At 35.0% G+C, this 13,497-nt stretch overlaps 1 protein-coding gene across 2 annotated transcripts in view; it reads right to left on the minus strand.

Moving 5' to 3' along the window:
• Positions 1 to 1,697: 1,697 nt before the first annotated feature.
• LOC111064495 overlaps positions 1,698 to 13,497 on the minus strand; it is a 49,057-nt gene continuing 37,257 nt past the window's right edge. The window contains exons 8-9 of one of the 2 annotated variants that reach the window (XM_039442347.1): positions 3,729 to 3,848; positions 1,698 to 2,643 (exon numbers count right to left, since the gene is read on the minus strand). In XM_039442347.1, the coding sequence (XP_039298281.1) occupies positions 2,078 to 2,643; positions 3,729 to 3,848 (686 nt within the window). In that variant the 3' untranslated portion in view covers positions 1,698 to 2,077. The remainder of the gene's footprint in view (positions 2,644 to 3,728; positions 3,849 to 13,497) is intronic. The other variant, XM_022352232.2, reaches the window with a different exon arrangement.

The raw sequence follows: 13,497 nt of genomic DNA on the forward strand, positions 1-13,497 counted from the left end.
AGTTTTTAGTTCTTGAGAAAAATACTTAAGAAGATGCTCAATTTAACATTGAAAACTTGGAAGAATAATTTTTAGAGCTCCAATGACGTCATACCGACCAGTTGGTTTGGAGCAACGATCTATACTGTATATATACTAACTACTGTACATAGATCGTTGGTTTTGATTTGTTAATGCTCATCTATTCATGATCACTGCCTTGTATTCTAGGTGCATCAACTTTAAACAATGCAAACTAGTTGACTGATCGACTAGAGACTAGACGACAAGATGTTATAATGAATGGACATATATTTTCAGGAATTTGCTAACTTACAAAATGGCACTACTGGCAAAGAAAAATTTAATTATCTGTTAATTTATTTTACTAATTGTCACCTCAGATAATCAGTTCCGTGAGTGTTGCAACTCGCGCTGCACGGTTCGGCATGAGTGGACATACCTTTAGAGTTAGAATTTAAGTAAAATAGAAATGAATAATCAATTGCGTACGGTAGCTCTAGTCTCTAGTGAAATACGAAACTGTAGCAATAATACGTATTTTTCACTGAGATAAGTGAAGTCTAATTTTCATTCTGATCTACACTTGATAAAAATGGTAATTGTACATTCTATTTGCAAAGTCTTCTTTCCAAAATAGCCTTCTGATTGGTTTCTTGGATTTAATCATGATTAAAATTTAACAGGCTTTTGTGCAAACGGGATCAGATATTATTCAGTTATTTGGTATTCAGTATTATGTGCACAGTTCTAGAAGTTATTCAGTATGGATAACTACCTCAATATCACCTTTACAATTAAACTACTTAGAAAAATCTAAAGGTGCGTACAGATATACGCGCCGCGAACATGAGCAATTCACTTTCAATCAGCTGATGCCAAGCTTTTTATATCTGTATCTTACCGTTTCTGTAAAAATACAGATATAGTCAGCTGACTAAAAGAGAATTGCTCATGTTCGCGGCGCGAATACCTGTACGCACCTTTAGATTGTAGATATTCTAAAACCAGAACAATTTATTAACATGCTCACAGCAAAGTAGTGTTTTTTCTTTCGAAATTTCATTTTCCTTGCTTTATCTTTAGTGATGCTTATGGATGTTGATGATTATGGCTGCAATAGAGTTGAAAACAAATTTGATTATTAGGAGAAGAGTTGAGAATCTTGGAAAAATCAACATAGAACACTGCAAACCTAAACTTTTCTTCTGGTTTACAAATGCGAAGGATCTCTCGGTGGTCATGCCTAATGCTACTACTTCATCCTACTAATAATTGTGGTACGGAGCAACTTCTCAATGCATTTTATAGATATAGTTAGACGTGATTAGTAACAGGTTCAAATTTTTTACCCTGTATTTCCTTATATTATTTGTTGAAAGGCTGTATTGTTTACAAAAGTATTCTGATCCCTTTCTCGCTATAAGCAGACCACATACTACAAATTTTCAGTACGTAGTTTATTTTTTATACTTGAATAATACCAGTTTCAGTTGAAAAATATTGTAGCTCTCTCTAGATCTTGGACTTCAACTTTTTACATCAATTTAATTTTTTTTCTGGAATACTCAGGAATCACCCCAGCCGAACCACCACTTCCACGAAGGAGTCACCCCCCCCCAATCATTCAAATGTCCCCCAAAAGTTTGGATGCTTGATGAAACCTCATTAAGAATTGAAAATAATGAAAAGTCAAATCGGCTAGTAATAATTTATGTTTAATGATGAATAATTGAGTTAAATGAATAAAACATCTTTAACAATAGTTAGAAAGAACAAAAATGACAATTCAAAACATTGACTTACTTCCAAACAATGAACCTCCACCAATTGTCAAAACAAATTAATACTCAGGATAGTTAAATCTAAAATAAAAAATTGGCTACAAATTTTAACTATGTGAATAAGAAAAAATTATGCTATACAAAATAAAAAACAATATGAATGCATTCTGCCATTTTTTATAAAAAAAAAACTGTCTTCTGTGAAAAGTGTGCCATCTTGATCTGCAGTGAACGGGCGGTTTCAAAGGTTGCTCCACGTGGGGAATTTAGCTGGGGTGCGGGTACACAGACGTCTATTTTGGAATCTCTTCAGTTGGGATCGGATCTACAATTGCCCAGTCGTGCTCGTCAGGCAATGAAGAGCAGGTGACTACCTCCTCCTTCTCCACCATCTTCTCTGGCACGACATTCAAGGGGATTGTGTTGCCTTCAAACTGGGTTTGAGCCACAGTTGTGGACAATTTGTCGGTCAGAAGAGAAGCCACTTTGGCGGCATCCGAATTGTTGTCGGCCACTTTGAGGGCGCATAAAATGTCAGCAATATTGGCAGCGTCTAGATTGTCATCGGCCACTTTGGTAGTGAGCGAATTTTTGTTGCTTGCCACTTTGACTGCGCCGGAATTGTTTTCGGCCACTTTGGTAGCGTTCAAATTATCATCGGCTACTTTGACAGTGTCCAAATTGTCGTCGGCCACTTTGGCAGCTTCCGAATTGTTGTTGGCCACTTTGACAGCACCGGCATTTTTACCGGCCTCTTTCTTTCCAAAAAGTATTTTCTCCAAACTAGCAATGACATCGGGTTCAATTTGGGATCCTTCTATTTTTTGTCCAAAAACTATTTTGTCCCACTCGGGTACAACTGCAATAAAATGTCAATCATTATTAAACTGTAATGAATCATTGTTTTGCAATCTGACAGAAACATACAATCCTAATTCAACTGCAATATAAAAGCCACATCATTTATTTCGATTACTCGGTAGGCCTATAATGAAATAGATAAATAAATATTACATAAATAAGTTACTTAATTCATCACATCTCTTAGTGTCATTCAATTGATGTGCTAATGAGTAATACAGTGAAAATAGATCACTGAAAAATAAATAGATAATAAATCGATACTGTAATAGCTTTTAGTCTACACACTGGCACAAGAAAATTTATTCAACAGGGTAATAAAACTATGCACTCTAAGGCTCAACTCACACTACGCGACTCAGGTTGACAAGAGACTCGACTCTAGTCGAGATCATGTGTTTTCAAATGGTGACACTCAGACCAGTCGATTCTAGACCTCCGCGACGTCACCATTTGAAAACACATGCTCTCGACTAGAGTCGAGTCTCTTCTCGACCTGAGTCGCGTAAGTGTGAGTTGAGCCTTATGATTTGTCTACCATGGTTACCTTGGTTTTTTGGTATATTAATGTCTTGTTATTTTCTTCATCTCGTAAAGATAGGACACTAGCCATTATTGTATATTTTCTTTTGAATTGTTCAACATTACCATCAAAATTTTAAATCTGTTTGCTTTTGAAAAGTAAATTTGTGTTAAGAAATAAGTTTTCTCAATTTTAAACTTTATAAAATAAAAACTCAGGAAGTGAAAGTGCAAATTTTTAGTGAGAAAACATGAAGAACCCAAAACATAACCTATGAACTTGAGTGTTGATAGGAAATGACATTTGGTAATGCGGCAAGGCAGAACATCCAAAAGGATGCCGATAAAAGCCATCAGAATAAATAAAATAAAAAATTGTTCAACATTATTTTGTATTTTTTTCACTTGAATTGTATTGTGTCTTTTCAAGAAATAAAATTTATTCGATTATAGAAGTTAGAGATGTACTCGAATTACAGAATTCTATTCTATTTGGCATAGATTTGATGCAATATCTACCATTCCTTCCATCAGAAAAATAAATGCAAACGTTTCACTTACCTTCGCGCTGCTCAGCCTCTTCTTGCGGTTGGCTTCCCTCAGACTTGATCTTGTTATCAGGAAAGTAATGTTTCTTATCAAGAGGAATGTTGAGGTCAGCCATCAAAGCATTTGTTGGATCTGTGATTATAGAATAATCATAATTTATTAATGAAATCAAATTAAATAATATTAAAATAAAATAATCATATATTATTAATAAAATCAAATTAAATAATAATTAAAAAAATAATAAAATTGTTTCTACAAAACTTTTTTCATAAAAATAAAAATTGATCAAGGCTCGTGTTGGCCCTCAAATAAAGCCACGCGGACGCTGGACGTTCGAACATAATTCCATGTGTGAGATGATGACGTCTCTTTGGTCACATGTGCCACTGGCTTCACGACCACTAGACCACTTTTTACGAACTTTTATCGTAGTTCCAAACAAATGAAATGTGTAAGAGATAAGTTGGTTGCGCGACCAAGTGCCTTCCAGCAAAGAGATTTTGATGTTTTAACCAGTCTTCTAAGTCTTCTATATCAAGGTTAGATTTCAGAGAGTCTATACGAGAGAAATTCAAAAGCCTCAACATCTTGACCGTATATGGACTCTATATAATGGAATGCATTCTGACTCTAAAATTCGAAAATGAATAATATTTTAATCACACGCTCAAGAAGAACTTAGCAACACAGAAGACAAATCTTTGAAAAACGTTCCTCCTACATAGGAGCTAAGCTCTTTAACCAGTTACCGATTAATATCAGAGAGAAGGATGGTGCGGATTTCATGGAAGAATTGAAAATATATTTCGTTTCAATTAGCCCATATTCAATACAAGACTTTCTGAACTGATCATTGTGAATTATTTTATTTTTATATTGACACTTTTTGTATAAATGCAATGATATAGTTATTTGTGCAACTAGTGCGCAAAGTGACAGTTTGCTGCACCGAAAGAAACGTTCACGCACGAGCCGTAGGCGAGGGTGGAATGGTTTCTTGAGTGCAGCAGAGTAACTTGTCGCACGTATTTCACATTAAATTTTTCCTACAGTTACCATTGAATATGAAAAGTGATTGATTATGGGTAAAATGATGGCTGAAATCCATCAAATGTTTGTCTGTATAATTTTGTTATTAATAACCACTTTAATTTATTTTAAACTTGATAATCCAATTGAAAATTAATAATCGATAATTTATTCAAATTGGAAATTAAATTAATCCAATTAATTTGAAAATTTGAATAATTTTGAGTAAATCTTATTTTCTAAATAATTTTTCAACCAATCAATTTATGAATGAAAAAATATTATTTGAAATATTTAATTATTTATAAATATTTTAATATTTAATATTCTATGCACGGCTTGTTCATAAACGTTTCTTTCGGTGCAGCAAACTGTCACTTTGCGCACTAGTTGCACAAATAACTATTTGATTGATATCCCCCAATCACTAATTCTTCATGATGTACAAACTCTCTCTCTCTCTCTTTCTCTTAATATTAGGCTATTTAGTTAAGAGAGCTAAAGAAAAACTGAAAGACGAAAGAGCGTTGAGGTTTTTGAGAGAAAGATGTACAGGAGGATATGGGGACCGGTCTGGAAGGAAACTGGAGAGTCAGATTTAACAATGAGATTGATGAAGCAATTGGCGAAAGAAATATCATGAGGTGTATCAAGGCAAAAATAATTGAATGGCAGGGTACGTGGTAAGAATGAGTGATGAAAGAGTACCACAAAAGCTGCTTGATGAAAGGATGATGGGCACCCGAAAAAGAGGAAGGCCAGGAAGAAGATGGATAAGCGATGTGGTAGAAGATCTCCGTGTGCTAGGTGTGACAAACTGGCGGCAGGGAGCACAAGAGCGGAATGTCTGGAGGCATCATGTAGAGGAGGCCAAGGTCCACCCAGGACTGTAGAGCCAGATAAAGTAAGTAAGTTAGGAGAGCCCATCTACTCATTTTCTCTAGCTTTAAATGAAGTCTTATTTAATTCAATAATCCTTTCTAAGAGTGATGAAACAATGATACTGAAATAGTGAACATGACAAAATAACAACAGCTCTGTATCTCTTATTTCTTATTAGGCGAACCATGTAACGTTGCTCACCAAGAATAACGACTTTCAAGAAGTACCTTTAATTGATGTAATGAATTCCCTAACATTGATGACCTAAGTAACAGAATCATAGTTTCAAGAAGTCTAATCTTTATTGTATCACAATACTTCATCTAAATATCCGCAGCTACAGCAAACATTTTGAAGATTCCTTATTTTGTGGCAAGGTATCATACCTAAAATATGATTGAATTAAGACCAAAACCAATAAAATATGATTTTATTATTACTATTGTATTTTCATATAACTTCAAAGTGAAAAACATTTTGAATAAATTATCGATTTATTCAATTTTCAATTGGATTATCAAGTTTAAAATAAATTAAAGTTGTTATTAATAACAAAATTATACAGACAAACATTTGATGAATTTCAGCCATCATTTTACCCATAATCAACCACTTTTCATACTCAATGGTAACTGTAGGAAAAATTTAATGTGAAATACGTGCGCCAAGTTACTCTGCTGCAATCAAGAAACCATTCCGCCCTCGCCTACGGCTCGTGCACGACCGTTTCGTGCTGGTGTTGCACATTTTCAAGCCAAACAGAGACTGAAGTATTTTAAGGTTATGAAGGTGAGATTTGGTCAGAGATGGGAGTTTTGGCGGTTAATGAAGGAGGATTTAAATGAGCTTGTCAAACAGGGTGTGGGAGGAAAAGTTGATTTGGACATTTAGAATATTCTTTGGTTGTTTGGTGTACTTATATATTTCAAACTGTTAACAGTTAACATTTTAGAATATTGGGTCATTGTATTTTAGAATATTGGGCTGTTGTTTGGTGTACTTATATATTTCAAACTGTTAACAGTTAACATTTTAGAATATTGCGTAATTAAGAGTTTTAGGTCATTTAGAATATTGTTTAGAATTGACATTTAGAATATCAACCGCCAAAACTCCCCTCCACCCCCACTCTGACCAAATACTCACCCTCATAACCTTAAAATACTCCAGTTTCTGTTTGGCTTGAAAATGTGCAACACCAGCACGAAACGGTCGTCGCCACACCAAAGAATGTGAGTGTTTTTTTCACTTTGAAGTTATATGAAAATACAATAGTAATTATATTAGTGAAAGCAAGATGGATAACCAACAACGGATTTTATTATTTCAACGGAGGCATGGTTGGACGAGGACAGTGAGCTCTTGAAACTTGATGGGTATCACACATTTCGAAGCTCCAATGAGCCCCACCAATGTGATAGGGTGGTAGCTTACGTTGATGATAGTTTGCAATCTGTGACTTGTGATAGGATTTTGATCTGAGGTGTAGCTACGTGCTTGTCCTTGAATTTTGATTAAGCCAACATAATGGCCCATATGAATAAAACCAGAGCAAATGCTCATGAGCAAGAGCAAGGAGCATAAGGTTTTGCTCATGAGCAAAAGATAGAAGCAAAAGCATTTGCTCATTTTTATATGAATAAGCTTTACCTTATACTCTTACCTTATGCTCCTGAACTCTGGAGCAAATGCTCATGTATTTTAAAGATTTTTCATCAGCTGATTCGCTTTTGTAGCCTTACTTTGTTTTTATAGCTCACGGAAGCGCTAAATATGCAAGTAAGGTGCACCGCTTGTGTTTGCGTCGTCTGCTCTGTTTTCTATTTATGAATAGAGTTTTAGGTTAGTTGATTTTATAATTTTGAAATAATAGCGTGAAAAAATGTCATCCCTATAATAATCTTCAGCATATTCTTATAATATCAATAGCCTTCTTATTATCGTCTACACTCTCATCTTCTTAAATGCCTATTTCCTATTTTGTGATGGCTATCTTTATAACAGGTAGCTATCTTTTGTAGGGATAATGGTGATATATATCATGATTGAATCTAAAAAGAGTTTTATAGTTCTCAACTATTGGTTGTGATCGTATCTGGTATAGTTTCCTCTTCCTCATACGGATTAGTTGAGCCATTTTACTATGAGCAAAAGGTGATAAGCTGCTCTAGACTAGACTCACCTTTTTTGAAGCATTTGCTTCAAAATTTGAGCAAATGCTCTAGTTTATTCATACAATTTTGAGCAAAAGCTTTTACTTTTGAGCAAATGCTCAAACTATTTTTTTGATGAGCATGAGCAAAAGGTTTTGCTCACGTTTATTCATAGAAAATGAAGCAAATGCTCCATATTTTAGAAGTATAAGCAAATGCTCAACTTTATTCATATGGCCCATTATGCCAACTTTTTTGTATTTACCACAGTACATCGTCACCTCTGCCATTGTTTATCGACAATAAATATTAAACACCGATCCAAAACAATCACACCTAAAATCAGAGCCTGAGATATCCTGATACCAACTCGCATGAAGAGCGCTAGCGCTACCTCGACGATATGTATGAGTATAGCCCCGCACACAGATATTTGTTAGTAACAATATTTTGCCGTCCTTATGAATTCTTTCAGATTAAATAAAACTTGACAAACATCATCTGTTTAATCTATTAGAATTTATAAGGACGGCAAAGTACTGTACGAACAAAAATCAATGTGTATGTGCGGGGTTTATGACTATGTTAGTTGCATTGATAAAATAACGCGTTCAGTGAACAATACTTGTATTGATAATTTTTTCGTTAGATTACCGTTCCATTTCAATGCTTGTTGCTTTATAATACAAACAATATTATTATACAACAGACCACTCCTTGACCGGTATCGAGGTTGTGAGCAGTTTTTCAGAGAATATCAGTACAACAAATATCACTTCACTATAGTGATAACACTATATTAATTTTGATATAATTTAAAAATTCACTAAATTAATTTTATAGTGGTATAACTTCATTATAAAATTAATTTGCTGGTGATGCCGGATTACCATTGAGAAGTATCTAATTATGATTTTGGTATTATTTATGCTTAATTTTTATTTTAATTATTTTATACTTTTGATTATAAAATTAAGAATTTTCTTTTATTATGTTTTGAATATGTATTTATTGTATGGCAAATGAATGATTTGATATGATTTGAATTGGCACAAAATATAGGAAAACTTGAGACTGGAATATTGGCAACAGGTTTACGATTCAAACGATGTTAATGATGCTTCAGAAAAATTCAATCAAATCTTGCAGCGAAACTTAGAGCAGAATACAACAAGAGAAAAACCAAAAACAAAACCAAAACCAAATTAATCAAATAAAAACCGTGGATAACCTATGGCCTGTTACAATCAATATGTCGCCGACACAGGTTGAGTAGGGAAGTCTGGAAAAAGCCATTCAATATTCAACAAAGTATACCAGATACCGAAATACACTCAAGTCAGTTATACAGCAATCTGAATGAAAAGAAAGTACTAGGTTGATCCTAACCTAACCTAACCTAACCTACTATTATAAATGAAAAGAAAGTAATTGAAGCTGGGGGAGACCCGAGGAAGTTTAGGTGTGACGTAAACGAGGTGGCTGGACGATCCACGGGCAAGCCAGGATTTCTGTTGCAGGGTTTTTGAGAGATCGGCGACGAGGCTTCCCTCACTGATATTAAACAGATTGGGTAACAACTTAAACGACTACTTGGCTTGGGTTGGGTAGCGCTTCGCTGAGGCGTTGCACCTTGCGGGTCCGATCGAGGTCGATGACGCCAATCGACGCGATGACGGTCGATCATGCCTCTGGACTCTCTGGAGCCGTTTACAATCTGCGCGCTGACATACAGAAGAAGCTCCTCTCGGTTGTGGGGGACATACGAGGCGGCTCGACTCTAGGGTAATCCAGCGAAGCTAATCAAATACAACAAAGACACATTACATAAGCCAATATCACACATATTAAACCTAGTATTACAACAGGTAAAATTCCAAACTAAAATTAATTTGATTGTATGGTATGTGTTGTGGTATTTCTCCATAATTGGAAGAATAAGATGTTGATATTGTCAATACCACTCTAATTGCCAACTTTGTTCCGCTTTTAAAATTTCCAAAGCTGTTCCAATTTTTAAACCAGGCCAGACGAACACAACATAGAATTTCAGACCACTTTACTATGCTACGTATCAAAAATAATAGAAAAATGCATCAAAATTCAACTAAACAGTTAAATTGTAAATTTCAGACCACTTTACTTAGCACCGTATGAAAAATAATAGAGAAATGCATCAAAATTCAACTAAACAGTTAAATTGAAAATTTCAGACCAGTTTACTTTGCTCAGTATCAAAAATAATAGAGAAATGCATCAAAATTCAACTAACCAATAAAATTTCAGACCACTTTACTATGCTCAGTATGAAAAATAATAGAAAAATGCATCAAAATTCAACTAACCAATTAAATTGAAAATTTCAGACCAGTTTACTTTGCTCAGTATCAAAAATAATAGAGAAATGCATCAAAATTCAACTAAACAGTTAAATTGTAAATTTCAGACCACTTCACTTAGCACCATATGAAAAATAATAGAGAAATGCATCAAAATTCAACTGAACGGTTAAATTGAAAATTTCAGACCACTTCACTTAGCACCGTATGAAAAATAATAGAGAAATGCATCAAAATTCAACTAAACAGTTAAATTGAAAATTTCAGACCAGTTTACTTTGCTCAGTATCAAAAATAATAGAGAAATGCATCAAAATTCAACTAAACAGTTAAATTGAAAATTTCAGACCACTTTACTTAGCACCATATGAAAAATAATAGAGAAATGCATCAAAATTCAACTAACCAATTAAATTGAAAATTTCAAACAACTTTACTTTGCTCAGTATCAAAAATACTAAAGAAATGTATCAATAATCATCATTCAACTAACCAGTTACTTTGAACAGAAAAAATATATTTCTGATTGTCAGTTTGGCTACAGACAGGATCGGGACACATCACACGCGTTCTTTGAATTAATAAGACACATTATTTATTTATTCTTCAAAGGCAACTCTTCACGAGTATTTTAAGCCCAGGTGATAATGAAGAGGGGATGAATGACAATGCCGCACAAACGCTTCTATTTGTGATGATTCCTCATTATTGGAGAGGTAGGCATAAAAAACGTGTCCTGATAACATTCCTTGACCTGGCAAAAGCATTTGATTCTTATTGAATGAAAAATACTAAGAAATTGTCATTTGATTTGATAAGCATTTGATTCTACAGATAAGCAAAAACTCAGACATAATGGAATAGAATCCCTTGACTGGTGCAATAGTTACCTAGGAAATCACCCTTTAAAACCATAATCATGCTAAAATTGATTATGGAGTGGTTCAGGGCAGTACCCTTGCCCCCTTGTTACTTTTTATGTATATTAACAACTTAACAAGAGTAAGTGTGTTAGTGGCTCTTTGCTGATGACACAGTTTTAGTGTGTCATCATTTGGACCAAGGGTACATCACACGTGTTATTTGAATTAATAATACACATTAGTGGAGAGGTAGGCAACAAAAAACGTGTCCTGATAACATTCCTCGACCTGGCAAAGGCATTTGATTCTACAGATAAGCAAAAACTCAGACATGCTGGAATAGAATCCCTTGACTGGTGCAATAGTACCTAGAAAATCACTCTTTAAAAGCAAAATCATGCTAACATTGATTATTGAGTGGTTCAGGGCAATACCCTTAAGTTATTTTATGTTATGTTTAAACGGACGGATTCAAGGATCCAAAGGTTCAAAAAACCTCACACGTCAACCGGAGCTATTTGTGTGTCCCAAGTACGTTAGTTCGGCAAACCAATTCTTGTGTCCCTTACAAGATCCAGGAGTTTTACCCTATACTAACATCCCATTGATCACCTGGATCACTGGAAGGATCCCTTGGCTCCTTGTTACTTTTTATGTATATTAACAGCTTAACAAGAGTAAGTGTGTTAGTGGCTCTTTGCTGATGACACAGTTTTAGTGTGTCATCATTTGGACCAAGGGTACATCACACGTGTTATTTGAATTAATAATACACATTAATGGAGAGGTAGGCAACAAAAAACGTGTCCTGATAACATTCCTCGACCTGGCAAAGGCATTTGATTCTACAGATAAGCAAAAACTCAGACATGCTGGAATAGAATCCCTTGACTGGTGCAATAGTTACCTAGGAAATCACCCTTTAAAACCATAATCATGCTAAAATTGATTATGGAGTGGTTCAGGGCAGTACCCTTGCCCCCTTGTTACTTTTTATGTATATTAAGAACTTAACAAGAGTAAGTGTGTTAGTGGCTCTTTGCTGATGACACAGTTTTAGTGTGTCATCATTTGGACCAAGGGTACATCACACGTGTTATTTGAATTAATAATACACATTAATGGAGAGGTAGGCAACAAAAAACGTGTCCTGTTAACATTCCTCGACCTGGCAAAGGCATTTGATTCTACAGATAAGCAAAAACTCAGACATGCTGGAATAGAATCCCTTGACTAGTTTAATAGTACCTAGAAATCACTCTTTAAAAGCAAAATCATGCTAACATTGATTATGGAGTGGTTCAAGGCAGTACCCTTAAGTTATTTTATGTTATGTTTAAACGGACGGATTCAAGGATCCAAAGGTTCAAAGACCCTCACACGTCAACCGGAGCTATTTGTGTGTCCCAAGTACGTTAGTTCGGCAAACCAATTCTTGTGTCCCTTACAAGATCCAGGAGTTTTACCCTATACTAACATCCCATTGATCACCTGGATCACTGGAAGGCATTACCCTTGGCTCCTTTTTACTTTTTATGTATATTAACAACTTAAGAGTTAGTGTGAAAGTCAGATTACTGCTCTTTGCTGACGACACAGTTTTAGTGTCGTCGAGAGGGACTTGGGATGAGCAGGCATCCTCGGACCTGGAAAGGATGAATGAAAAGGTGGTTTGGCCGAAATACTCTGTCCCTGAATATTAGCAACACCAAATACCTCCCAATATTTTTCAGACGGGAAGGAAATCCTGGTCCGAGACGTCTGGTGATCTGCGGCCGGCCCCCTGCGGCTGCGACGAGGTTGAGCGTTCAGATCAATACTAAATTACAATCAACAATTAAATAAATTGGTTCTCACACGTAGTTAATATTCTTATTAAATAAAAATACTAAGAAATTGTCAAAAACCACAGATTTATTGATAGTTAGAAAGACCAGTTTCGGTTGTTACACCATTGTCAATCTCTGATAAACTGAGTTTATGATGGTGTAACTGACAATGGTGTAACAACCGAAACCGGTCTTTCTAACTATCAATAAATCTGTGTTTTTTGACAATTTCTTGGTATTTTTATTTAATATGAATGATTACCACAATATCAAATTCTCAACTACACAAAAAGTTAGAAAAATAGTTGATATTCAGAAGCTATTATATTAAACTAATATTCAGAGGCTAAGGAAGCTATTATATGCCTTCTCGCAGCTCGCGAGGGTGCTGACTGAGAACCAATACACCAATGCAGGACTGTGTACTTCGCATATGTTCAAGCATTGCTCCATAGTGGGGCGGCGCCCAGGCCGCGGTGCTTGAGCCGCTGGCATTCACTCAGAGAATCCTCATTAAATTATTCTTTAATAAATTTTTTTTTTTGCAATAAATCTTGAAGAAACCAAGTAGATACTCATCAGACCAATTATACAGTGATTTTCAGGTCTTACAAATCTGGCAAATCTACTTGAAAACCCTTTTAACATTCATAAAAACGAACAAAACAAACATATTCAACAAA

This window comes from Nilaparvata lugens, chromosome X, assembly GCF_014356525.2.
Source record: "Nilaparvata lugens isolate BPH chromosome X, ASM1435652v1, whole genome shotgun sequence".
Taxonomy (NCBI): Eukaryota; Metazoa; Arthropoda; class Insecta; order Hemiptera; family Delphacidae; genus Nilaparvata; species Nilaparvata lugens.